The 27,607-nt window shown below is 45.6% G+C and overlaps 1 protein-coding gene across 35 annotated transcripts in view; it reads right to left on the minus strand.

Annotated features, from left to right (window-relative positions):
* Window positions 1-243: 243 nt before the first annotated feature.
* The window catches only part of LOC118637266 (zinc finger protein with KRAB and SCAN domains 4-like), a 34,499-nt gene continuing 7,135 nt past the window's right edge, over window positions 244-27,607 (minus strand). For 3 of the 35 annotated variants that reach the window (XM_036272541.1, XM_036272545.1, XM_036272556.1), the window contains 10 exons: window positions 24,723-24,814; window positions 23,793-23,889; window positions 23,242-23,443; window positions 22,439-22,773; window positions 18,766-18,909; window positions 7,390-8,005; window positions 5,024-5,171; window positions 4,100-4,182; window positions 3,101-3,224; window positions 244-1,903 (listed from right to left, as the gene is read on the minus strand). In XM_036272541.1, the coding sequence (XP_036128434.1) occupies window positions 1,041-1,903; window positions 3,101-3,224; window positions 4,100-4,182; window positions 5,024-5,171; window positions 7,390-7,812 (1,641 nt within the window). In that variant the 5' untranslated portion in view covers window positions 7,813-8,005; window positions 18,766-18,909; window positions 22,439-22,773; ... (1 more) ...; window positions 23,793-23,889; window positions 24,723-24,814 and the 3' untranslated portion in view covers window positions 244-1,040. The other 32 variants (XM_036272568.1, XM_036272552.1, XM_036272554.1 and 29 more) reach the window with 25 other exon arrangements.

The following is a 27,607-nucleotide window of genomic DNA, read 5'->3' on the forward strand; positions in this document are numbered from 1 at the left end:
GTCCTCATCGTGAATAATGAAGGAGATAGCCCTGTGGTTAGAGTGTCAGCCCTAGAACCAAGGAGTCACAGGTTTGATTCTGGTCAAGGGCACATACATTGCTTGTGGTTTGGTCCCCGGCCCTGGTCAGGGTCATGTGGAAGGTAACCAGTTGACATCTCTCTCATGTTGATGTTTCTCTCTCTATCCCTCTTTCTCCCGCCTTCCCACTCTATTTGAAGATTTTTATAAATAGAAAAATATCCTTTGTTGAGAATTTTAAAAAATAATTATGGAGGAGACAGTACCCATACTCTGGTTTGGAAATCAATACATAAGACGACCAAGGTGATCACACACTAACAATGGATTTTGAAGCCATAAGAAATACTTGTTTTAAATACCCAGTGTGAATCCACAAACTTGGAATGTAAGTCTTGATGCGGACTCTACATTGTGGGAAGGGGAGGGGTTTGTGGGCAGGACAAGGTGGCTTTAGACAGCACTTGGCCAACCAGAACGAAGGCGAAAGCCAATTCCTGAGCATTACAGAGTTTTTCTGTATTTTATGCTCACTCGATAACTGACTTTCACACTGCCACACTTGGAATATTATCTCCGCAAAGAGTAGCAAATAATATCTGGAAAACACTAACAAAAGAATGAAATTCCCTGGTTGGCACAAGCACACAATTATTTAAAGATAAAAAAGCTGTCTAAAAATTCACACTAAACTTCCTAGTGTTTTTAAAGAGTTTTGGTTTCCTTCTATCACAGTGTGCAGTCTGCAAACCCATTCTGCCAATCCTATGTGCTTAGCAAAAAATGGAGCACACAGACACAGATTCTAGGACCTCGGAGAACTAGACACAAACATAAATGGCCTGAGAATTCCAGACATGAGATTTTCAGCGAAATGATGATCATTTCATGTGTAGCACCTATACGCAAGGTGCCGTGGAGCATAAGACGGCATCACCCCACGCACTGGTGAAGGATGCAACATAGTGAAGAACAAGGAGGCACAGCAACAGCCTGTCACAGACACCGACCCAGGAATGTCACCGGGACAGAATTTTTTTCACAGCATGGCTTCTCTGATGTTGAACAAGGTAAGACGTCCGGGTGAAGCCTTTTCCACATGCATCGCACTCATGGGGCTTCTCACCAGTGTGGATTTTCTGGTGCTCAACAAGGCTTCTGCTCCTCGTGAAACTTCTCTCACACTCATTACATTTATAAGACACGGGAGCCTCGACATCCCCCTCCTGGCTCTCCACCTTCCCGGGACTCTCCCAACTCTCCCCACACTCAGGAATCCGAACGTTTCTATCGCTATGGACCCTCTGATGTCTCAGGAGATGTGAATTCCGCCTAAAAGCTTTCCCACATATGCTGCACTGGTATGGCTTCTCCCCGGTGTGGATTCTGTGATGTTCAAGGAGGCTGCAGCTCTGGCTAAAGGTCTTCCCACACTCATCACACTCATAGGGCTTCTCCCCAGTGTGTGTTCTGTGGTGCTTGGTAAGGTCTGAACTGTGACCGAAGACCTTGCCACATTCTTCACACACATAGGGTTTCTCACCAGTGTGGACTCTCTCGTGAATGACAAGGGCCGAGCTCGTGATGAAGGACTTGCCGCAGTCTTCACACTCGTACGGTTTCTCTCCAGTGTGGATTCTCCTGTGCTTTGTCAGGCCTGAACTCTGAGCAAAGCTCTTTCCACATTCATGGCAAATGTGCCGCCTCCTTCCACTGCCACTGTTCTGCTTTCTTTGTAACCGGCCCTCCTGTTCACCGACCCCTGCACATGTAGCTGACTGGGCAATGGCTTCACCCACGTGGCCCAGCGTCTTCCCGGGCTCCTGTCCCGGGTGCTCCTCACCTAGCGGCAAGTCTCGGATCTTCATCTGCATTTCACCACCTGAAACAACAGAGAGCCAGCAACTGTCAGGTACACCTGCCACAGAGGAGACCTCTCTGCTGAGTCCAAGGAGGCAAGAACAACACAGGTCTGTCTGCACCCTGGATGAGGGTATAAGTACGAGAACCAGATGGAAGTACAGAGGGAGAACAGGAGTGCTGGGGAGGAAAGAGAAGGGAATGGGAACGGGTCCGTCAGAAGAAAGGGACAAATGAGAATGGAGGGCAGGGGTGAGGACTGTGCTGGGGATTCATGCAGAGGTTCTGAGTTCCAGGGATAATCAGGCAGGGCCATGCACTGAAGACTAAATAAGAAACAGCTCGGCAGCCCTGGCTGCTTTGGCTCAAAGGTTAGAGCGTTGGCCTGCGGTCCAGAGAGACCCGGGTTCAGTTCCTGCTAAGGGCACGTACCTCGGTTGCAGTTTGTCCCCAGCCCTGGCTGGGTCATGCGGGAGGCAACCACTCGATGTGTCCATTTCACATCGATGTTTCCCTCTCTCACTCTCTCTTCCTCACTCTCCCTCCCACTCTATCTGAACAAAAAATAGAAAAAATGCCCTCGGGTGAGGATAAAAAAAAAAAAAAAAAGAAACGGCTCGGCAGAAGGCGACCGAGTGTAAGCAAGGTAAGTGAAAGGGCTTTCTGACATGTTCTGTACAAATCAGAGAAAGAAGGAGCTCAGGAAAGGGCAGGCACCTCTGCTCTCATCCCAGGCAGAGGCCAGGTGCCCACACGGAACTGGCTTCCAAGCTGGAGGATCCGAGTCAGAGTCCCCGCTGCACCCCCGGGGCCATGTGAACTCAGACAAGCCAGGACATCTGTGAGCCTCTGCACCCTCCTCACCTCTGAGGTCAGGCTCCAGGGTCCTCGGTCTCTAAGTCACTCCTAGCTGTCACTCTCTGGTCCCGTGGTCCCTTTCCTGAAGAAACCCCTCAGCTCTCCTCCTGTCTTAGGTCTAGCCATGGGAAAGGAATCAACACTGACTGAGCATCTGCTCTGGCCAGCCCTGCCCTACCTGCTCATGCCACTTACACGAGACAACACAAAGCAGGAAGGGTTAAGGGGCTGGTCAGTAACAGGGTCGAGAAACCATGATTCTGAATCCAAACACAATGGGTTCTAACAGCCCAGCAGGTTCTAATACACAAAGGAAGCCAGGAAACCTAATGAGCAATGGGTGCCCATCAATCAGCCTTACCCAGGGAGGTCAGAGCGCTACAGTTGTCCTGCCTTTCATCTCCACACAGGTCCACCCGAGGTGACTCCACCGCTGTCCCTCCAGGGGAGACACTCAGGGCCACAGCTTCCATTTTCAGCAGCCCCTGCAATAACAGGTCACCTCGCCCAGCTCCTCTGTGCAACATCAGCCCAGAGCTGGGCACATGCAGAGAAGGCACATCCCCAGAGGGGCTGTGGAAAAGGGCACGTGGGCACCGTTACCGAGTTAGTCCTCGTTTGTCAACAAAATGGTCACTAAAGAAGGAATGTTACACACATTCAGAGAAGTACTTTCACTTAATCCTAAACATCCCCAAAGTGAAAAGGTCAGGAAACCAGGGCAGTGCAGTGAAAGCAGTGAAACCGGATCCAAACCTCCCAAACACTTTGGGGTGTGCTCTGGCGAGGTGGGGGTGGGGCACTGATGTTAATACTTTCAAAATACAATGAAATCTAGGTCTGAGGTGAGGTGGGTCAGGAAAGACTGGGCAAGAAGTTAAAACCCAGTGTAAGTAAACACTGTTCCCAGTGTAATACTAAACCTTCTCCAAGAGGACACAGCTTATGTGTGCCTTCAAGGGGAGGACTAGAGGGCAGAGCCATGTCTGTGGGGGCACTAACACACAGTTGATGACACTTCAGAAAACCGAAGTAAGTCATGATGACGAGACCTGCGGTTTGCACTGGCTGAGCTGCTCCTGCTGACCAGGAACATCCTGCTGAGGAAGCAGCTGACCAAACAGATGAGGTTAGGAAGACTGGGGAAGCACAGACAGCCCCCTCACTGGGAGGAAACCAGGAAAATCCTCTTCCGTGGGCACCGCCATAAAGGCAGACAATGGTAAGCAACCATGGGATAAAGGAGAAAACTCAAACCCCTTAGGGACCTGCGGGGGTGGAGGACATGTGAGGAGAAGGGATTTAACCAGGAGCCCAGCAGGGAGGGATGCTGGTGCTGGGAGGGAGGGCTCCAGCTCACCTGGGACTCTGGGGTGAGCCTGGCAGCCACCACTGTGTCTTCTATGCAGCCCCCTCCCAGGGCAAGCCCAGGAACCTGCAGAGCTGAGGAGGAGAGCTCTGGATGAGATATGCCCTCACATGCAGCCTCCCCGCCCGTGGAGTCCAAGCTCAAACATTCCTGCCCAAGAGCTTATACAGTATGCTCCTTTCCAAAATCCCGACCCCTCCCAGCTCCTGTCCTAGAGCCCACTGAGATCTGCTGTCTCTGTAGATACACAAAATCGAGGATCCTTGGTAGGAATGATGTAATGAAAACAAAATAATATGTTTTTCATCTGTTGATCCTCTGTACTTTGCCGGGGGGACCGGGGGTGGATAATGTTTTAGTTATAATGTTTTAGTAGCTATTAGGTGGCTTTCTGCTTTCGTTTTGGAAAACTAAGAACAGAAAGACAGAATGAGCATCAAGTTGTATAAAATTTGCTCATATCTAGAGAAAAATAAAAAGACTCAGGTTTCTCTGGAGGAGGCAAACTTTAAAAGGGCACAAGACAGTTAGTTTGCACTGGAACCTCCGTTAAGAAGTGAAGACTCTTAAGAAGTGAACACTAGCATGTCCCAGCGCTGTGATCGGAAACCAAAACACATGTCCAGGGCTTATGAGGAAACACCTCGGAAAGCACAGTCATGGTCTATGGAGTGAATGTCATGCTACTTTAATAACAGACTTAGGTTTTAGAAGATTTATATTCTTTAATTTGCAATAGTCCTAAAGTCCTACTGGCTTTACAGATTCTGTTCATTTTCTAAAACTGTATTATTCGTGTTTTACTTGCCGTCTTCCCCACTAGAATGGAAGCACCACTGCAGGAAGGGCTCTGCCTCGGTGATGGCTCTGCCCCCAGCACTAGCAACACTGGCCGCCACACAGGCCAGTCCTCACCTCTGTCTGGTAAGAGCTGAGATCCCACAGATTCATGCTTGAGCAGAGCCTTCATTGGGTGAAACTGGCTACTTTGTGACCTGCGGGATGGTGTCAACACTGACATCTTGCAACAGAGCAGTTCTTGACCCTGGTCACCACCTGGAACCTAGAATTTATCATTTATTTTCACTTATTCATCAAACATTTCTACACATTTTCTATGCATCTGACACTGTTTCCATAAGCATTAAAAATATTAACTCCTGTAAAACAGACAACCACCACCTTAGGTTGCTACTGTCATCCCCATTTCACTGAAGGGGAAACTAAAGCAAAGACAGCTTAAACAGTTTTCCCAGCCCTGGCCAGTTTTGCTCAGCGTTTAGCGTGTCGGTCTACGGTCCAGAAAGACCCGGGTTCGGTTCCCACTAAGGGCACGTACCTCGGTTGCAGTTTGTCCCCGGCCCTGGATGGGTTGTGCGGGTGGTAACCACTCAATATGTCCCTTTCACGTTGATGTTTCTCTCTCACTGGCTCTCTTCCTTTCTCTCCCTCCCACTCTATCGGAACAAAAAATGAAAAAATGTCCTCAGGTGAGGATAAAAAATAAATAAACAGTTTTCCCAGGTCACCCAGCTACTCAGTGTCAGTGCTCCAGTGGGCGCTCAGGGGAGTGACTCCGGAGCCCATGCTCCTGACCATCCTCTGTGCTTCCTCATCACACACTTTGTGCTTTCATGAAAACTCTTTGGTAACTGGGCCTAAGTTCTCAGAGAATATATCTTCTCTTCCTTGAAAAATTAGGATAATAATTTCTAGCTTACAGGGTTTGGGGACCAGTAAATAAGGTCACAGTATGTGAAATCACCTTACACAGGCCCTGCACATGGTATGTCCTGGTGGATTGCAGGCTTCCCTCCAGACATTTATAGCTAAGTCAGTTTCCAAGTGACTTTCTGAGGTGCAGCTCAGAATTCGCCACATCCTCTGTGAGGAGTGAATAGCCTGCCCCGACCAGTGACTCAGTGGTTAGAGCACGGCCCACACACCAAAGGGTCTCAGTTTCCATCCCAGTCAAAGACATGTACCTGGGTTGCAGGTTTGATGCCCCGTCCTGGTTGGGGCATGTGCAGGAGGCTACGGATTGATGTCTCCCTCCCTCCCTCCCTCTCCCTCTCCCTCTCCCTCTCCCTCTCTCTCCCCGCTTCCCTCACTTCCTCCCTTTCTAAAAAAAAATCAATGGAAATACCCTCAGGTGAGGATTAACGAAAAAGGAAAGTGAAGATGAGTGACCTGAAATGATTTTCACCATTACAGCACTAGGGGCACTGTCTCCCAAATAGTCCATGAGTATAAATAGGGAAAACAAACAACAATCACCATGTAAGCTCACTCGCGCACACGAATTTAATCCTCACTTGAGGGTGTTTTTTGTTTTTTATTCCTCACCTGAGGATATTTTTCTACTTATTATCAGATAGAGTGGGAGGGAGGGAGAGAGGGAGGGAAGGAGGGAGGGAGAGAGAAACATCAATGTGATAAAGTCACATTGACTAGTTGCCTCCTGCATGACCTGACCAGGGCCAGGAACAAACCACAACTGAGGTACATGCCCTTGAGAGGAATCGAACCCACAACTGATTGGTCCACGGGCCAACGTTCTAACAGCTGAGCCAAACCGGCCAGGACCTGAGGGTATTTTTTTATTTACTTAATTTGAGAATGAGGAAGGGAGAGAAAGAGAGAGAAACATCAATATGAAAAACATCGATCACTTGCCTTCCGTAGGCACCCTGACGGGTAATTGAACCCACCACCTTTTGGTACTCAGGACAATGCTCCAAACAACAAAGCAACACCGGCCAGGACAGAAAAAAATACGTTTTTACTTTTACTGGCCTCTAAGAGAGATTCAGCATTTTCTTCCATTATATATGGAGGCAGCAAAGCCAAGTGGAATAAGCACACCCAGGAATTTGCAACAGGAATTGCTGGTGTCTTCACATCACACTACAACCAGGCCAGGGCTGTCCAAGTCGCTCATGCTTGTAACCAGTCATCAGGCCTGTCCCTAGATCTTACTATTCAGTGCGTTAATCTTTAAAAGCACATACATAACTTTGTCACAAATGTGTTTAATGCCCTGCTGTTTCAATATAATTGAGTCATTTTTTAATCGTTTATATATTTTAAAATATTATGAAAAAAATAAAAGTAAAAATAAAATATTATTATGAGAAGGGGCCCAGGGACTTCACCTTACTGCGGAGGTTCACGGTGCACAAAGAGACTGTGAACTCGGGATCTTAAAGGAATGCCCCACACTGGGCTCGTGAGATTTCAGGAGGAGACTGACCAGGCGCTCACATGCTGAACCCCTCTACCTGTGACACAGGCTCCTCCAGCTGCCTCTGCAGGTACTCCAACAGCAACACGGCCTCCTCCCCACTCTGCGGGTGCTGCTCCCGCACCTGGGCCTGCAGCTCCGCGGGCAGGATGCTCAGGAACTGCTCCAGCACCAGCAGCTCCAGCATCTGCTCCTTGCTGTGCACCTCGGGCCGCAGCCACAGCCGGCAGAGCTCGCGGAGCCGGCTCAGCGCCCATCGGGGGCCCCCGGCTGCGGGGTAGCGGAAGCCGCGGAAGCGCTGGCGGGACTGCTCCGAACAGTGGACACGGCTGCCCCTCAAACTGACCTCCTCTGCTAAGGCAGAGGTCTCCTCGTCCTCCACCTTTATGACAAGAAGCCCTGTCCGGTCCTCAGCCGACGGGATGTCCACGGCCCAGCTTTCTCCAGACTCTCTAGCCATCCTGGGCCCTGGCCACACTCGGACCTGTCCGCAGCTGGAGCTGTTTCCACTGAAGGTTCCTGAAGTGGGAGGTCGCTGTCAGGCAGTCAAAAAGTCAGTGGCCCATTCTGTGTGCTCAGGAGATGGAGCACATTGCTGGGGAGGAGCTGCGAAGATTCCTGCCCCAAGTTCAGGGGCCTCTGGTTCCACGTCTCTGCAGGACAAACAGCACTTTAGCTCTGAGCCCAGCTAAACATCCTCTCCTCTGAACAGCCTTTTTCATCCCCTAGGCCCAACGAACTGTCTCCTCCAATGACACTTCCTACATTCTTTGCAAAATGAACAAGATACTTAAGGAAAAGGTATGCTCAGAATGCTCAAAAAACTTCAAATCGAAAAATGAAACAGCAGAAGCACTTGTGCATCCTTGTTCTTTACCCTGCTGGACTGAGCCTCTTGAAAACAGCTGTCTCTAGCTTACTCATTTTTTTTTTCTTCCCCAGGTCCAGACACAGGTAAATACAGAATAAGTTTGTTGTTGTGGTCTACATGAAAGGATGAATGAAGATGACAGCATTAGGTTAAGAATTATCTCCGAAAGGCACCTTGTTGGTGGTCCAGGAAACGAAGGAAGGGAGAGGGTAGTGGAGATCACAGGTCACTCACTCTCTCATTAGCCACAACCAGAAGACATGGGACCTAGGCCTGCCCTCGAATTCCAGGGACAGGAGCACTGGGATTCCTCTGAACTAGATGAGACTAAATTTTAAACCCTAAGTGACTGAAAACCTATTTGACTGGGGTCAAGTGTTAGTAAGCTCCTCTTCACTCTGTAGAACGGAGAACTATGAAATATAAGGTTGGTAGACAATTCCACATCTATACCTTCTGAAGTTTTGTCCTTAACCTAACCTTCTGCAGTTCTGAGTATGACAGGGAGGGGGTGGCTCTTAGGAAACTGAGAGACCCAGACAATACCTCCTAATGAGCTGCCACGACAGATCTAGGGCCATGCCACATGAACAAATAATGCCAAAATAAGTGTGCCCCAGTCTCTTTAAGTTTCTAGACCCAAATACCAGTGCACAAGTACTAACCCTGTTTCCAGGAGCAAATATGCAATGGCTCCCATTGCCAAAGCTTGTCTGTGGGTGACCCAAGAATCCCCAGTCTCCAAGGCCATGAGGCACGGACCCAGACACGCAGGAATGGCCCTAGACAAGGGACATCTCTCCTAGGCCCCAGGCTGGGACTCCTGACACCACTCCACTGGCAACTGATGCCCTTCCATTCCCAGGCCTCTGCCAGGGGTCTCCCTCCTCCAAGACTTGGCTGCCGGAGTGGCTGAGGGAGGTGCTTCCATACACCCCTTCCACATACACACCCCTCTACCGAGGACATGCACACACACCCTTACCCCGGGATAAAACAGCGGCGGGACTGCAGGAGGACAGCCACCAAAGGGTACTTAACCCGGCACCAGGACGTCCCCCACTCACAACACAACAGGCTGACCAAGTGTCCGAAACTCACAAACCCTCGCGGGGCGGGCTCAAGGGCCACTTCTGACCTCTCTGCCACCGCCAGACGCTCTGTGGTTCACCAGCTCCCCTGCCCTAGGCCCATTCCAGAGGCTTTTAAAAATAACTTTAACAGTTGTAACCAATGGAGAAATGTTAGGTGCAGGTCTCCATCTGTAGTTCGCCACATTTGCGAATAGAAGGTAGTAGAAAACCCTACAAAAATACATAAGAAAATTAATGAGGCACACCGGTGAGGGGTAAACGTGAGAAACTGAGTGGAAAAGCAAGCCAAGGATGAGCGGAAGAGTATACTGTACTGTTTTCATTGTTTTTTCTTTATTGATTTTAGAAAGAGAGAAAGGGATAAGGAGAAAGAGAGAGAAATACCGATTGGCTGTCTCCTGCACACCCCACAATGGGGATTTGGCCCACAACCTGGGCATGTGCTCTACCAGGAATCCAATGGGAACCTCTTGGTGGATAGGTCGATGCTCAACCTCTGAGCCACACCAGCCCGGCTTCATTATACTTTTTAAATTAGACTTGATTCTACTACCTAGTTAAAACATCATTTACATGGAAAATTGAAGATAATCTAATACTTAGATTATGATGATCATTAAGAGCTCAGCTAAGTTATACAATTAAAAAAAAATTTTTTTTTAAATCCTCTGTTGTAACCCAGGAGAAATCAACCTCACTCGGACACAAAGTAATTTTGAATATTGGGAACTTTATTACCTGCGCAGGGACTGCAGCCAACCTACACAGAGGAGAACTGCAGCCCCCAGCTCAGGGGGAGGGTTGCTTATATAGGACAGCGGTCATTCAAGAGTTTAGCAGAGCAAGCAAGCTGCGTGTACAGAAGCGGAGGCAGTTAGCCATAAGCAAGAGGGAACGGAGGTGGGAGGGAGCTGAGGCAAAAGGGAACTGGGTGAACTGGGTCAGCACACATCTATCCTGCTATTCATTCTATTATCTAAGTTCTAAAAACTAACAAATTCGCTTAGAGGACACATTCATTTAGAGGAGTATCAGGCCAGCTGGTGCTTCCTCAGGTTGCCTCTGAAAGCTTCCTAGTTGGCCTTTGGTTTACTTAATCAGGACAAAGTGATAGGAGCAGGTTATTACACCTCACCCAAGGATATCTTTCCATTTATCTTCAGACAGAGTGGGAGGGAAGGGGGGGGGGAGAGAGAGAGAAAGAGAGAGAGACATCGATGTGAGAGAGACAGTTACCTCCCACATGACACGGACCAGGGCCAGGGACCGAAATGCAACCGAAGTACATGCCCTTGACTGGAATCAAACCCCCAACTCTTTGGTCTGTGGCCTGATGCTCTAACCACTGAGCAAAACTAGCCAGGGCCAATTTTAAAAATGTTATACTCACAAATGCATTTCCCATCAGAAACACAATTTTTTTTTTATCCTCACCCAAGGACATTTTTTGAGATTTTGTTCAGATAGAGTGGGAGGGAGAGAGAGAAACATCAATGTGAAAGGGACACATCGAGTGGTTGCTACCCACACGACCCAACCAGGGCCGGGGACAAACCACAACCGAGGTACATGCCCTTAGCAGGAACCGAACCCAGGTCTCTCTGGACTGCAGGCCAACACTCTAACCGCTGAGCCAAACTGGCCAGGAACACAAATTTTAAAATGTAATGTTATGAGAACAATTACAGCACCAAAGGAACATATGATACCCTCATGAAAACAGTATAAAACTTAATTTATTAAGGATACATCATGGAGATGCATACCATGTCTGTAAATAGGAGAATTCAATATCATAAAGATGTCTCTCCTTCCTAAATTAATATACAAATTCAATGAAAAGCCAATAAAAATCACAAGAATGTATTCTGTGGATTTTAACTAGTTGGTTCTAAATTTATATGGCATAATGAAAATGACAAATATCCAAGGGATTTTTTGAGCAAATGGAGGTGCAGAAACTTTATCTATCTTATGTAAGGATTTATTACAAATGTATAATACTTAAGACAGTGTAGTATTGGCACAAGTAGAGACAAATAGACCAAAGGAACAGAAGTGAGGGCTGAGAAACAAATAGGCATTGATGGGTGTTTGGTATGTGACAAATGTGGCATTACGAGTGACTGAGGAAAGAAGGAGCTACTTGACAAATTCTACTGTGGTATTTGAATATAAAATGAAAAAATAAAATAAAATTGGATCCCTATTTCATCCATGCACAAAAATAAATTCCAGTAAGATTTAAGACAGCCCTGATTGGGTAGCTCAGCTGGTTACAGCATCATCCCAGTACACCAAGGCTGCAGTCTGATCTCCAGTCAGGGCACATACAGGAAGCAACCAAGGAATGCAAAATAAATGGAACAACAAAATGGTGTCTCTCTCTCCCATCCTCTATCTCTCTAAAATCAATAAACTAAAAAAATACAAAATTAAGATTAAAGGCAGTAAAAAGTGAAATGTTAAGACTTTTAAAAAGAAATTTAGGATCATTTCTTTATGACCTCATGTCACGCAAGATTTGCTTTAAAATGTACAAACATATAAACTGTGAAGCAAAAAATAAATCTGACCTCATTACAAATTAAAACTACATTTAAAAATACACCAGAAAGTGCTGTAAAAGACAAGCAGAACACTGGGAGAAGGTATCTGCAACATTTGTAATCAACAAAGGATCCATCAGTACACAGAATGTATAATGAACGTTTTAAAAATTAAACAAAACCTAGAAATTAAACAGGAAAAAAAAAAGGCAAACAAAGTGCACAAGCAACTCACACAGGGGGTGTCTTGAATGGCCCATAAACATAGCAAATATGCTGAATCCTTAGTAATTAAGGAAAAGCCATTTCATAGCCCCACTAGATCAACAACCTTTGTAAAAAACCTGTAACTCTCAATTATAGTTTGTGAGAGTATAAACTGGTACACTCATCTTAAAATGCAATTTTGAGCACTGCCAGGCGTGGCTCAGTGGATTGAGTGTCCTGTCCCATGGACTGAGAGGTCCCAGTTCCATTCCCAGTCACAGCACATGCCTGGTTGCTGGATCAATCCCTAGTAGGGGGCATACAGGAGGCTGCCAATGAACGTTTGAATAAATAAAAACATTTGGAAATATAAAGTTGAAAATTATATACACATTGTCCCAGCAACTTCCAATATATATGTGGTAGGAGTTCTACTACATAAATTAGAATGTTCACTGAGTGACTACTCCAGGCCAGTTTTAGGTGCTCAGGATACAACAGGGGCAAATAAAGGGCAAAAATTCTTACCCTCAGAGAACTAACGTTCCAGGGGCCAAAAGTGGTCCCTGAGCCCCCTAATAATACGCAGAATAAATACGTAAAGTGGAATGGTAGTTGAGCACTATGATTTAAAAAAAAGAATAAAGTAATATTGGGATAAAGAGATCAGAAGTCTGGCATGGAAAAGGGCTAGCTGAAGTAAAAAATCAGAAAGTCAGTATAGGTCACATTAAGGAGGTGACATGTTAAGATCTGGAAGAGATGAAGGAGTTAGCCCCATGCGTGTCTGAAGAACAGTGTTTCTGGCAGAGGAAACAAGAATGCAGAGTGCACAGTCCAGTCCAGCATCTGGCTAGGTTAGCTTGAGTTCCCAGCTGCATAGGGCCCCGGGGTTTTACAGGGTTTAGGTCACCCAGAGCCAATAGCACCTGGAGCTCCTAGAGTGCTCAGAGCAGAAGAGACTGGCCTCAACACGCTGACGCACTTCTGGCCTCTGTGGTTCGTGGTTGTCCAGCTGCTGCCACCCAGCCTGGGACCAGATCTTCCCTGGACCTGACAATGAGTCCCAGGCCTAGGCCCAGACCCACAGCACCCAAGCCATGAAGGGGATGGGGAGAGGATGTCTGCACAGGTGGGGTGGGGGAGTGAGCAGGGGAGGTGGGGCGCTCTACATACCAGGTACCTTTATTTAATTGTGCTCACCTTATGTAGTATTTGTCACACCAATTTTTCTCTAAATACTTCAAAATAAATTACAAGCATCAGGACTTATTACCTCTAAATAGTTCAGAATGAGCATCTCTAAAAATTAAGGACATTTCACACACAAAATTACGCCCACAATGCCATTACCACATCGCTGAAGTGTGGGAACGCTGCCTGACATCACCCAACACCTGGTTCATATTGTTTCCCCAGCTGTCCTAGAGATGTACTAGGACCCAATTAAAGGCCATTCGTGGATGTAGTTAAGTCTCTTAATTTAAAACAACCCATCCTCTCCCTTCTCCCCATCCCAGTGCACCGGCCTCTGGACAGTATCCCCATTTCAGGGCCTGCCTGTTTCCTCCTGGAATTTAAGTCCTAAAGATGATTCAATCAGAGAATCTTAAATCAGCAACCCCTTCACCCAAAGCTGGAGTGAATCTTCCAAGTCAATTCTGGAATGGCTTCGGTAGAGAAACAGGATGAATTGTGACGGTAGAGGAAGAACCTATCTGGAACCAAGAAATGCACCTTCAAGAGAACAGCTTTTCTGGCCAGGAGGCCTCCCACCAACTTTTTAGGTACTTCTGTTACCAAACTAGACTCCTGGTCCCCAAGAAGCCCTGAAGTGGCTCCGGGAACTCAGTGGTTGAGTTATCAGTGGTTAAGGTCAGACACACACACCAAAGAGCAGATGCTGGAGCAGTTTCTGAGCATCCTGGCCACGGAGCTGTAGGCCCAGGTGCGGGAGCAGCACCTGCAGAGTGGGGAACAAGTGGTAGCTGTGGCTGAAGATCTGGAGCAAAAGCTTAGTGGGCCAGAGAAACAGGTGAGAGAGGAAGATGGCTCCCAGACACCACGTACTAAGAGAAAGTTGAGGTTTAGTGACTCGGGTTGATTGGCTATAGCCACATGTATTATTAGTTCTCTGTTGTTATGTAAGAAGTCACCCTCAAGCCTTAATGATATAAAAAAGCAAACAGGACTTCCGGGCAAGATGGCGGGTAGGTAAATGCAGTATCACATCCTCCCACAACCACATCAAAGTCACAACTAAACTACAGACCATCATTCAAAACCACCTGAAATTAAGCTGAATGGAAGTCCTACAACTGCAAAATTAAAGCGGCAGCTGCATCAAGAATGGTAGGAGGGTGGAGGCAGATGGGCTGGTCCCACACCTACGTGTGGCAGATAAGAATTAGGAGGAGACCTTGGCTGGGAAGGTCCTTCCTGAGGACTGAGGGGTCCCCAGCCCACACCAGGCACCCTGCTCAGGGTTCCAGTGCCAGGAAGAGAAGTCCCCATAACTTCCGGCTGGAAAAACCAGTGGGAACTGAGGCTCAGGAAGGCAGAGGCGACTGGAGCCCCAGGCAGCTCCTCTTAAAGGGCCCGCGCACGGATTTATTGGACTCACTACCTCTAAGCTTGGAGGGGGAGGCAGATCCAGGGGCACCAGAGACATACAGGGAAGAACTAAGCTGTCTGGCACTGGAGCGAGGGCTGGAGAGGGGGCTTTCTCCGGGACAAACTTGCTGTCAGAGGCCTTTGTTCCTTTGGTGAGCCCTTCCCTGGGGCAGCAGACAGTCGCCACATCTGGAACTCCAGTAACCTGTCTGCCTCGCCCTGGTGATTCCCTGAGGACCCGCCCCACCCAACTTTCAGGCCCACCCAAGCTGTTGCCACTTGCTTAAACATAGGATTGGCCTGTCTTGAAACCTGCTTGAGGTTTTCCTAAATTCTCTCAAACAAGCAGCATCTGCTCTCAGCTAGCCCCATACCTCTCGTTAAGTAATACAGAGAAACAAACACAGGGAGGCAGCCAAAATGAGGAGACAAAGAAACAGGTCCCAAATGAAAGAACAGAACTAAACCCCAGGAAAAGAACTAAGCAAAATGGAGATAAGCAACCTAACAGATGCTGAGTTCAAAACACTGCTTATAAGGATGCTCAATGAACTTAGTGAGAACCTCAACGAACTTAGTGAGGGGCCTCAAGAGCATAAAAAAGGACAGTCAGAAATGAAGGAGGCACTAACTGAAATAAAGAATAATTTACACAGATTCAATAGTACAGAAGGTAAAGCCAAGAAGCAAACCATCGATTTGGAATATAAGGAAGCAAAAAACACCCAATCAGAACAGCAAAAAGAAAAAAGAATCCAAAAAAATGAGGATAATGTAAGGAGCGTCTGGGACAACTTCAAGCGTGCCAACATTCGCATCTTGAGGGTGCCAGAAGAAGAGAGAGAACAAGAAATCGAAAACCTATTTGAAATAATGGCAGAAAACTTCCCTAACTTGGTGAAGGAAACAGACATACAAGTCCAGGAAGCACAGAGAGTCCCAAACAAGGTGAACCCCAAGAGGCCCACACCAAGACACATCATCATCAAAATGCAAAAGGTTCAAGACAAAGAGAATCTTAAAAGCAGCAAGAGAAAAGCAGTTAGTTACCTACAAGGGAATTCCCATCAGACTGTCAGCTGTTTTCTCAAAAAAAACTTTGCAGGCCAGAAAGGAGTGGCAAAAAATATTCAGAGTGATGAATAGCAAGAACCTACAACCAAGATTACTCTATCCTGCAAAGCTGTCATTTAGAATCGATGGCCATATAAAGAGTTTCCCAGACAACAAAGAGCTAAAGGAGTTTATCACCGCCAAACCAGTATTATATGAAATGTTGAAGGTTCTTCTTGAAGAAAAAGATAAAATATATGAACAAACAAAATGGCAATGAATACATAGCTATCAACAATTGAATCTACAAACAAAATGAACAAGCAGAACAGAAACATTCTCATAGATATAGAGAACATTTTGTTGGTTGCCAGATGGGAGGAGGATGGGGGAATGGGTGAAAAAGGTGAAGGGATTAAGAAGTACAAATTGGTTGCTAGACTGACAAACCTCAAAGGGAAGGGGGGGCGGGGTGAGAAGAAATAAACCAAAGAACTTATATGCACATATGCATAACCAATGGACACAGACAAAAGTGTGGGAAACGGTAAGGGAGGGGGGGGACGGGAGTGGGAAGGAGGGAGTCAATGGGGGAAAAATGAGGAACATCTGCAATACATTCAACAATAAAGATTTAAAAAAAAAAAAATGTAAGCCTTACATTTATTAAAAAAAGACATTCAATAAAAAAATTTTTTTTAAAAGCAGTCTATGGTCATCTGAGCCTGACTGAGGCTGGTGCACCCACTGCTCCCTCTCCCTTGGTTGCTGGTAGGAGCCTATTTCTCACTAGTGGGCAGGTGGTCTTTATTCTTTGCCATTTGCATTTCTCCCTAGGACTCACTCAGTGTCCATCCTCGTAATATGTCAGCTGGCAAGAGAGAGAGAGAGAGAGAGAGAGAGAGACAGAACGTACGCATGAATGAGAGTAAGAATGAAACCACAATGCTTTTCAAGACTTAGCTTAGAAATTACATACCATCACTTCTGACACACTTTGTATTTAATAGAAATGAGCCACTAAGTACAACTCACACTCAGCACCCTCCTTGGAGTGTGCATGTGCCCTTCTCTTGGGCACGTACTTTTAAAAAAAATTTATCCTAACCGGAGAATATGTTTTTTAAATTGATTTTAGAGAGAGGAAGGGAGAGAAACACTAATGTGAGAAACATCGACTGGTTGCCTCCTCTAAGCGCCTCTACCTGGGATCGAACCCACAACCTTTTGGTGTACAGAACAACATTCCCACGAACAGAGCCATCAGGCCAGGGCAACGTATTTAAAAAATAAAAAATAAATTCTGCCCCCTTACTCCCCGGCTGGTACTTGTGACCAAGGGACAGAGGTGCAGCAAAACCCCTGAACCTGTCCCTGAGGCTCCATCTCTGACTGTCCAGTGAGCCAGCAGCAGCCCTGCCCAGGCTCTCCTGTTGCTTCTTCTATCCTAAGCCCTTCCTTGTTTCCCTGTCCACAGCTTTAAGAAACATACTCTCAAAAAAATAAATAAATAAAAATAACTCAAGGGGAGGGGAATTAGGCTGCACCTTTTAAAGAAAGAGAGGCAACATCCCGTGATTGTTGTCACCCTCACAAATTTCACTGTTCTTAGGCTCTAGACAATCTCTTCGGAGTCTGCTATTCCCAAAACGTTCCATTTCCTCTAATGAACATAGTTCAAACCACCACAGCCACTTTGTTCTTCCCCTTCTGCTCGAGTGTGGAATTAAACTGTGCCATTTCTCTATGAAATGTTTCATGTGGTTCCGGACGATCTCTTTCATTGAGTGTTAGCCTGGGGTCCTGGGGTCCTTCTCTTATAAACACAAGCATACCTGCCTATCCTCAGGCCCCAGGTTACAAACACGGAGATTCTGAAGCGCTCTCACAAGACGTGGCGCATGTGAAGGCCAGTGAGGTCCATTGTGATGCAGCTCAACTGTGAATTTCTTGGTCCCCCAAAAGTTGGAGAACATGGTAAGCATTTTGACAGTTCCCATCAAGGGATCTCTGGTAGTTCTGTGTAGGACAGTCTGGGGCCAAACTGCCTGGGTTGGAATTTAAACATAATTTCTTGGTAGTTCTGTAACCTCCCTGTGCTTTCAGGTTATGCATCTATAAGACGGGGATAATTGTAGCACCTCAAACACTTAGAACAGTGCCTGCCTGCACACATGCTCTCTAGCAGCCTCACCTTCTCTGGGTTACCCCACCAGTACCATCTCAGCAGTGCTGTGCTCCCTTGCTCTGTAGGTCTCAATATCCCCACTTAATGCCAGTTTTGTATTCCTAGAACTTGTGTGTTTGACATGGGTTTCCTGTTGTACATCCTGTGGTTGCAGTCTTTCATAAAGGAAAGAGATGACATCACTTGGTCCATTTATTATTCCAGATGGTGAAATTGTACCTGAAAACCAGGTGCTGGCATTAAAGAAGTTTTAAAAGAAACGGAACATTCTGGGAACAGCAAATTCCAAAGGGATTGTCTAATTATAACTACAGAGAAACCTGTAAGCGTGCAGCAGGATGGAAAAGCAGGAGACATCCTCCTGGAGAGAAACATCACAGGTGTAACGAATGTGGGAAAAGCTTTACTCGAGTTCAGTCCTCATTCAACACCAGAGAATCCATACTTGGGGTAAAGCCATACAAAGGTGAAGAATGTGGGAAGACCTGCAGCCAGAAGTCAGGCCTGACTGAATATCAGCGGGGCCACACTGGAGAGAAACCGTTATCAGTGTAAGGAGTGGAGGAAAGCCTTCCGTGCCCACCATGGCCTTGTCAGACACAGAAGAATCCACACAGGGGGAAAGCTATACAAATGTGAAGAGTGAGGGAATGCCTTCCGTCTGAGCTCCCACCTGTCCAGCACCAGCGGACCCACACTGGAGAGAAGGCTTAGTGTATTTGTGGGAAAGCCTATAGTCAGAACGCAGGGCTTTTCCAGCATCTCTGAATCCACACCAGAGAGAACCCCTATCAATGTGTCAGTGCGGTAAAAGCTTTAGTAGACGAACAGTTCTTACTAAGCATCGGAGAAGCCACACTGGAGAGAGACCCTCTGCGTGTGATGAGTGTGGGACAGCCTTCAGTCGTCACTGCAACCTCATCAGGCATTTAAGAATCCATACTGTTGCCAATTTGGAATAACTTCATGGACACCCATGCTCCTAAAAGGGGCCATCATGGAAAGAAACATTTTTCAAATGGTTTATTTTGTTCCTATCATATTATTTTGCTGCAGAATGAGATGCCTGCAATGTGGCCAAACATTCAGACTGAGGTCCAAATACCTCCAGCACCAGTGGGTCCACATAGGGGACAGACCCTATCAGATAAGAGTGTAGCAACACCTTCCAGTAGAACTCAACATATCTTGAGCATAAGAAAACCCATCAAAAAGGAAATAAAGCCAAGAAAATGTACTTGATAGTATAAAACCTTCAGGCAAAGCCTTAGTGAGTGCAGATGAATCAATGAAAGAAGACACGAAGACCTTGAGTCTTCTATCAGGGGTACATCTACTGCAGTGAAAAGCAATTCTATCTCCAGCAGAGCCCAAATTTTACTGCTTGCTGCAGTGGTTGTCAGACAGAAGCTAAGTATCACATGATAACACAGATCTTGAGCCTGTATGGACACTGACATGGGCCTTACTGTAGAAGATAAATAATCAATAATATATTCAGCATAGCCGGAGATTTTATAAATCTGAAAATTTTGGTAACTATATCCTAGAGAGAAACTTATTCCTTAATTATACCCTTCAATGGGTGAAATGCAGGAAAACTTAGTCAGAATCATGTTTGTCCTGCTTTGAAAAATCTACAGTGATTCAGTTTGAAGAGTTCCTTGGGGCCAGCCAGAATACAAGATTCCTGAGCCTCTTCAATAAAATTGTGAAGTTACCGCTTGTCTTTGTCTCTCACCCCTAATTATTCTGTATTTTTCCCCATCAAAGTTACTATAATACTCCTCTGCTCTAAACTACACTTCAAAGATAAAACTATTTTTTGGATAGCTAACTTTCCCCATCAAGCTGCGATATTAGTATCCAGAATGGTATGGCAAACAGATTAATTTCAGGTCCTGTTTTGGTTACAAAAGAGATCGTCTACTTTATGTTTAGTAAAGGACATGATCTCAATACAAGTAATGACCACGTGAGGCATCACAGAGGTGGGTGACAGAGTATAGAAGTGTTCGGTACAGTGTTGGGGAGGACAGACAGTCCTTCTCTTGGCACAGATCTCAACAAATTTTGGAAGGCTTTCCACCTTCCAGCCAGGAATGGGACTGTAAACATTAGGATGTGAAAGGAACATAAGCACTTGTGGTTATGACCCATAGATATGAGCTGTGGTCCATCTTCTCTTAACCCTCTACCCTAACTCACTAATTCCAGACTTCAATACTAAGGAGTTAGAGTTCACGTCATCCCATTTTCAAGTACTGCTCCTTGGGTTATCTATCCTGATGACATTAATCCTGGACTCACTTGTTTATCTTGATTGATTTCAACATGGGCTCTCTGTTAACCCTACTACTACCCTCTCCTTGCTCCTTGTGATGATTCTATTGCTCTGATCCACTTCGTGTTTCTTTATTCTTGGCTTCTGCCGCTGACCCCCATGATGACAACAAGACAGACCATTCATTTCGGTGTTCCAAGGTAACACTCCACCTCCGGTTTTGAATACTCTCCTTCACCAGCTATCGGGTCTGCACACATCAGAACCAGTCTCACACCAACACTGAGGTCCTCAGTTGCTTATCATCCACGTTTTGTTTAGGTCATCCTTATCTCATGGGCTCTGTCTCAATTTTCAACTATGCATTCAGTCACTAAGGTTACTATGACATTATCTGCATTTTAAAAATGGCATTCTCGCCCTGGCCGGTTTGGTTCAGCAGTTAGAGCGTCAGCCTGCAATCCAGAGAGACCCGAGTTCGGTTCCCACTAAGGGCATGTACCTCGGTTGCAGTTTGTACCCGGCCCTGGCTGGTCGTGTGGGTGGCAGCTACTCGATATGTCCCTTTCACGTCGATGTTTCTCTCTCTCTCTCTCTTCCTCTCTCTCCCTCTCACTCTGTCTGAACAAAAAAATGAAAGAATGTCCTCGGGTGGGGATAAAAAAAAAAAAAAAAATGGCATTCTCCAGAGAAAATTACCAAAAAGGGGGCAGTATTCCATTCCTTAAATGTACAAAATAATTCAACAAATAAATGTTTTCCCATGCCTGACACCAAAATTAGACATAGTGAAAGGTACCACTGCAGTTCAATATTTTAAGATACTTTTACACATCACTTGTTATAACAGTCTTTGAAAATCTATATAAATTTCTGATTTTTAAAATATTAGTTGCCTCATTTAATTACATATATCAGATTTTGTTTGGGAAAGTAGAAACTTATGTGTGGTTGTGACTTTTCTGTCTTATTAATGTCCACATTGTGTCCGTTTTATCTGCCTTAATTTGACAGATGAGCATTGTGCTCCAGGTACAAATTTGTAGCCTGTCTCTGAAAATTCAAGAAGTCTAAAGAGGCACCTGGATTACAGGCTCTGTGTAGCTGCCAGGCATTGTTCATGGCTGCATCAATCAAGTAGCTCACCATAACTGAGTACCAGTTCTTGCTTCTTATTCTCACCCTATATTCAGAAATGATTTAATCCATTTTAGCTACACGTTCCCTGCATTCATCATACAATCTCACTATGGATGGTTGGCTTATCTGAGCCATCTCCTCATCATCCAAAAAACAACGTTATCTCACTGACGGGGCTCTATGCCAACAGTGTTGGAGCACAGACTGATAATGCCACCACCATGCGAATGACACAAAATTATCTCATCTTTTTCTTCCATTCGGAAAACAAAATACCCCTTCTTCATTTTTTTCATATGTTCTGCATTCATAAGGGGACATTCTTCAGTCCTGTTCTCATGGATTGCTCCTGTTGCCCTCATGCCTTCTTCTTCAAGGTTGAGAGTAACTTGACACTTGCACAGAAGCCATCAAAACACAGATGAAAGGGATGCTGACCTCTCTCTAAAGAACATCAGCAAAATTTATCACTAGATTTCCAACTAAGGCAAGATCAAGATCCTTATCTGCCATCATAGTGGACTCATCTTGAATGGGCTCAAACCAAACCTGATAAGCGTGTGTGGTTGTACCACACCAAGTTTTATAGCTGATTTTAACAGGTTTCCCATTCAGGAATTGGTCACTATCAAAACATTCACACATTGTCTTATCAAAACAATAGTTTTCTTGTAGGAACGCATACAAGGGGAAATTTTTATTCATTTGTTTTATGAGTGGCCTCAGTTTTGTGAACTTATCTTTTGGATCCAGGTGGTTATCTGAAAAATGCAGGTATGAAAAAATCAATTGAAATCTGTTTCTTCCAATGGCATCTCTAATCTGGTTCTGACCTGCACCAGAGATTTCCCAATACGTTTCCCTTCTGAGATGTCTCATAATTCCACTCAAAAGCAGGACACCAAACATATACCTTACTTCCTGAACTTACTTCCTGACTTCCAAGTTGACATTTTTCTAAGAAGCATAACTGTTGGTTTCACTGACAAGCAAGTTGAATGTTTCATCATCAAAAATTAATTCAAAGAACTCTACTAGGTTCAAGTTTTCACTCTTGAGATTCAAAAGTCCAGAATCCAGTACTGACCAGCTTAGAAAAGTGGTATAATTAATGTCTCTTTGGGTCCAATTCTCCTCTGGGACATTTAATGCCTTTGGGTTTTCTTTGGAGCCGGCTGGGTCTCTGGCTCATTATCTTCTTCCACATCTGAGTCACCAGGAAATGCAAGGCCTGAGAGCACTTCACTCACTCAAGCTTTGTCTTCTTTTCTCCCTTTTCGGTTACTATCTCCTATAGCATATTCCTGGGAGGAGATGTGCATGCAGACCCACAAGTCACCTGGGTAACAATCCTTCAGAGTGTTCAAATGTCAACTGACCTTTCGGTAGCAACAGGAGTTCAAGGGACCTGGAGCTCAGTCTCTGAGAGAGGGAAAAGAACAGATGCTCTAAGAATCCAGTGTTATTCGCTAGTACACAACTCCACCCATGCCGCAGTCTTCTTCTGTGGGGCTAGCTTACTTCTCACTCGTCATATTTCCATGAGGACAACTTTGGCCAGACCTAACGTTGCTGGGCTCTCCCCAGCTCTCACTCACTCCTCATGACTCAACTAATTGTTGTATCTGGGAGAAGGAACCCAGTTCCCCACAGCACGTATTTCAAATCTTCATCACTCTTTTCAAATCTTCTACCCAATTTCTGGTATCTCCAAACATACCCAAAGACCCAGCATTTTCAGGCAAAGGCTGGCAGTGTGAAAGGGCATCCTCCCATGGCTCTAGGGATGCCTTCCTCCTGGCTCTCCTTCTGCCTGTTTCATGCATTAGCACATTCTATTTCTGCTTCCCTCCTTTCCATCGCCTCTTTATCTAGCAAACTGATGCTTACTCATCAAGTCTTGTTTTAAATGTCACCTCTTCTGGGACATCTTCACTAACACTCCAAATTTCAGCTGGGTGCCTCGCCTGCATGGTGTCAAAGCGTACAGCATGATAGCTCTGAGTTTCCCCGTCTGCTGTGCCCCATGTGACTTACTGAGGGTAAGGTTCTGCACATTACATGTGACTAAACAAGAGTGGTGAAAAGTTCGCTGTATGAGGAAAGAAAGGAAGAATATGAAATGAGAGTGAAAAACTCCTAAAGGTGTTCCTGGAAAACACTGTCCTCCCTCATCAGTTCATCACCTGATTCTCCCAACTCAAACCTGGATCCCCACCTCCACCTAGTCCATCTTAGTCTGTGACATCCAGAGCAAGTTTCAGATCCCTAATAATCTGCCCCAAGACAGTGGCAGACTCTGACTTTCTTGCCAAAATCCCTTGGCACTCCTCCTGTATTATTCCAGGGAAACAGGTTTTTGACAACTGATTTCTCTGGTTCCACTCAAATTTCTTCTTACATCTGCAGAATTTATTCTACTTGGAACCATGGGCACTCACCTATTGGGTCTTCCTGAGGCCTTAGCACCTTGGTCCATTTCTTCAGATGTTTCTTGCTTTGCATTAGACAATCCATCTTTAGTTACAACTTCTTCAGCTAAAACAATACATTAATAAATTAAATGCCATCTGTTGCCTGAACTTAGAATAAACAATATTTAGGGTAGGACTAGGGTGTTTCAAATTAAAACAAAAGAACAGAAATTCAATAGGTGTCCTACAAGTATAGTCTGAGCAACCACACGAAATGTGGCACAACATGGGAAAAGAGTAAGAAAGGTCAGCCCGGCCAGTGTGGCTCAGTGAATTGAACGCCATCCCATGGGCTGAAAGTTCCCAGTGCAATTCCGGGTCGGGGCACATGCCTGGGTTGTGGGCTTGATTCCTGGTGGGGGCCATGCAGAAGGTGGCCGACCGGTGTAATTCTCTCACATCAACGTTTCTATCTCTCCCTTTCTCTCTTTCTAAAAAAACAATAAAAACCTTTTTTTAAGGTCAATTAGCTAGGAAGAGGGACTAACAAGGCAAAACACATCTACAGAAATTGCACATGGATAGTAGTGCTCTCGGTGAAGAGGTTCCTCTGAGGTAGAGGAACGATGAGCACAGGGGTTCATGGATCTCCCTCACATGAAGGGATGTCTGAAAACGACAGAGGAAGCAGAGGAGGAGCAGTGCAGGGAATTGGGGAATGCAGAAGGGTGAGCAGAGAAGAAAAGAATAACTGAGCACTTAGCAACAAAAGCTAATGTGACTGGGAGGGATGCAAAATGACAGGGGCTGAAAGCAGAGGCCAGAAAAAGGGGGGAGAGGGTGAGGGTCTGCAGAAAATGTAGGCTCAACAGGACCAAGCTGGGGTCAATGGGGGAAACGGTAAGCACAGAAGGGGACCAGAAGCCTGCCATTACTCATCAGACTGAGATTTGTAACCTCCTGAGCTGAGTTCCTATGGAAGTTCCTCTGAGATGTGGTCACTCTAGCATGAGGGCCTGGGCTTCTTCTTCCTCAGTCTTCACTGATGTCTAAAAAGGCAAAAATGGCCTCTTAGAGGAAGTCAATGGGGGAAGAAAGGGACAAACATCTGTAATATATTCAACAATAAGAAGAGTTTAAAAAAAAAAATGGCTTCAGTTTTCACTTTGCTAGGAATGAGAGGTCCAGCTATGAAGGGTGTCGAGTACCACGCCATGGACCTATAGTATCAACCCCTCAGCAGGGCCTTACTCTCTCCAGAGGCTAAGGGAGAATCGTCCTTGCCTCTCTCCTGGCTTCTGATGGTTGTCAGCAATCCTTGGTAATCGTTGGCTTGTAGATGCACCGCTCATCTCCACCACTGCTGTCACACAGTCTTAAGAGGACACCAATTACTGGACTTAGAGCCCACCCTAATCCAACATGACCCCATCTTAACTTGATTACATCTACATACAGTCTATTTGCAAATCAAGTTGCATTCATAGGTACCTGGGGTTAGGACTTCAACATATCTTCTGGGGCAACACAACTCAGCCCACATCATCTCAGCCCTACCTCAATTACGGTTATTTCTCTTTTTCTGTCTGGTATTTTGTTATTTGACTCAACATTAGTTTTGGGTTTTTTTCCCTTTAAATATGTTTTTATTGATTTTTTTAGAGAGAGAAAGGAAGGGGGAGAGAGAGAGAGAGAAACATCGATGTAAGAGAGACACGTCAATTGCTTGCCTCCTGCACACACCTCAACAGGGGCTGGGGATCAAACCCGCAACCCAGTCAAACCCGCAACCTAGGTATGTGTCCTTGACCGGGAATCAAACCTGCGGCCCTTTGGTAAATGGACCGACACTCTGTCCACTGAGCCACACTGGCCAGGGCTCAATATTAGTTTTATCTTTTTTTTTTCTTTATTGATTATTTTCTAGAGAGAGGAAAGGAAAGGAAGAGATAGAAACATCGATGAGAGAGAACATCAACTGGCTGCCTCCTGAACGCCCCCCACTACAAATCAAGCCCACAACCTGGGCATGTGCCCTGACCAGGAATCAAACTGGTGACCTCCTGGTGCATGGTCAACACTCAACCACTGAGCCACACCGGCCGGGCAAAACATTAGTTTTTATTCTACTGTCCACCCACCTCTGTTATTTCATTTTTCTAAACTTTTTATTTTCTCATTTCTATATAATTCAAACATTTATTATACACCAGTGTAAACATTTATTCACTCTGTTTCCTCTGGTGTAATCATGTCCAAACATCTGCATTTTGAAACACATACCACTTGTAAATAAATAACATTTTTCTATTATGCTAATACATTACATTTAAGACAATTACGTTGATTAAAAATATATATAGGTAAGTTTTATTTGCTATGCATCTCTCTTTAAGAAGGTAAAGTATGTGCCCTGGCCGATTTGGCTCAGCAGTTAGAGCATCGGCCTGTGGTCCGGAGAGACCCGGGTTCAGTTCCTACTAAGGGCATGTACCTCGGTTGCAGTTTGTCCCCGGCCCTGGTTGGGTCGTGCGGGTGGCAACCACTCGATGTGTCCCTTTCACGTCGATGTTTCTCTCTCTCTCTTCCTCTCTCTCCCTCCCACTCTATCTGAACAAAGAATGGAAAAATGTCCTCTGGTGAGGATTAAAAAAAAAAGAGGGTAAAGTGTTGTTAGCAACAGGGGGCACTGGGTCTGACAGCACGAAGAACCAATTAACAAGCTACAGGAACAGACTGAGCAAGGAGAAGACTCCACAAAGACCATGTCTTGAGAAAACTGATTTAGTAGCAGAGGACTTAAATGGGAGACCTAATTGTTTTTTTTAACTAAGTGACTAGGAAATTTCTTGAACCACTGAGAGAATGAAAAAAAAAGAAAAAAGTAAGATGTGAGGTTTTGTCTCGCACACACAGAATTTCCACTATCATCACCAAACATTAACTGGGCATGCACAGAACCGTGGAATGAACATGAAGGACTGTGAGGAAGAGCTCTGGTTCTCAGACTGAGGAGAGAACCCAGAGACCGCCAGAGGATAAAACATCAGCCACTAAGCATCAAGTGTGTGGAGGTACGTTCTGACACCTCCCGTCACCCCCACCCCTTGAGACTTCCGTTGCCTCCTAAACACGGGACCAAGTGAGGCCACAGCATGTCATCAGAAAGACCTCCTTGGATGCCACTGTGATCTGTGATATTCTGTGATGAGGGGAGGATTCTCAGGGCAAGGAACAGGCTCAGAACAGAAGGACTGCTGCTGAAGTTCCCACAAGCACACCCCGCTCACACTACCTGCCTCAACGTCAGGTGCTGCTGCCTTGTTGCTGGTTTTTTCCTGGAGAAGGGCCAGTCCCTAGGGAGCAGCAGTGAATGGGGAGACAAGAGTCCTGAGTGAGACACAACAGAATTTAGGAATACTCCTTAGGGGGGACCCAGCCCCACAAATCTTATGTTTGTTAAACATCCAAGAACCAAGATACAGATCTTATTGTCCTAGAGCATTCCAACTGTTTTCATTCGGTTAGCAATTCCACATTTCTAAGACTTTAGGGTCTCTATCCAGGAAACTGAATGGTATCCAGGAACTCCTGAGGTACTTTACATGAGGTACTTTCATATATATAAAGAGAATTTTATATCGTACCTGAAAGTAAAAAGGGGGAAGGAAGAAGCTGGTGATAAAGGAGGCATGAGGCACACACAGAAATGGAAGAAAAGTGGAGAATTGAGAGATAAGGCAAAGGGGAAACCAGAAAGCACAAAAGAGAAGCCTGAACAGAGAGGAAACAGAGTCCTCTTCTGGGAATGGTCTTCAGGCCTTCACAACGGTCCAGTGTCT

This window comes from Molossus molossus, unplaced genomic scaffold, assembly GCF_014108415.1.
Source record: "Molossus molossus isolate mMolMol1 unplaced genomic scaffold, mMolMol1.p scaffold_m16_p_20, whole genome shotgun sequence".
NCBI classification, from domain to species: domain Eukaryota; kingdom Metazoa; phylum Chordata; class Mammalia; order Chiroptera; family Molossidae; genus Molossus; species Molossus molossus.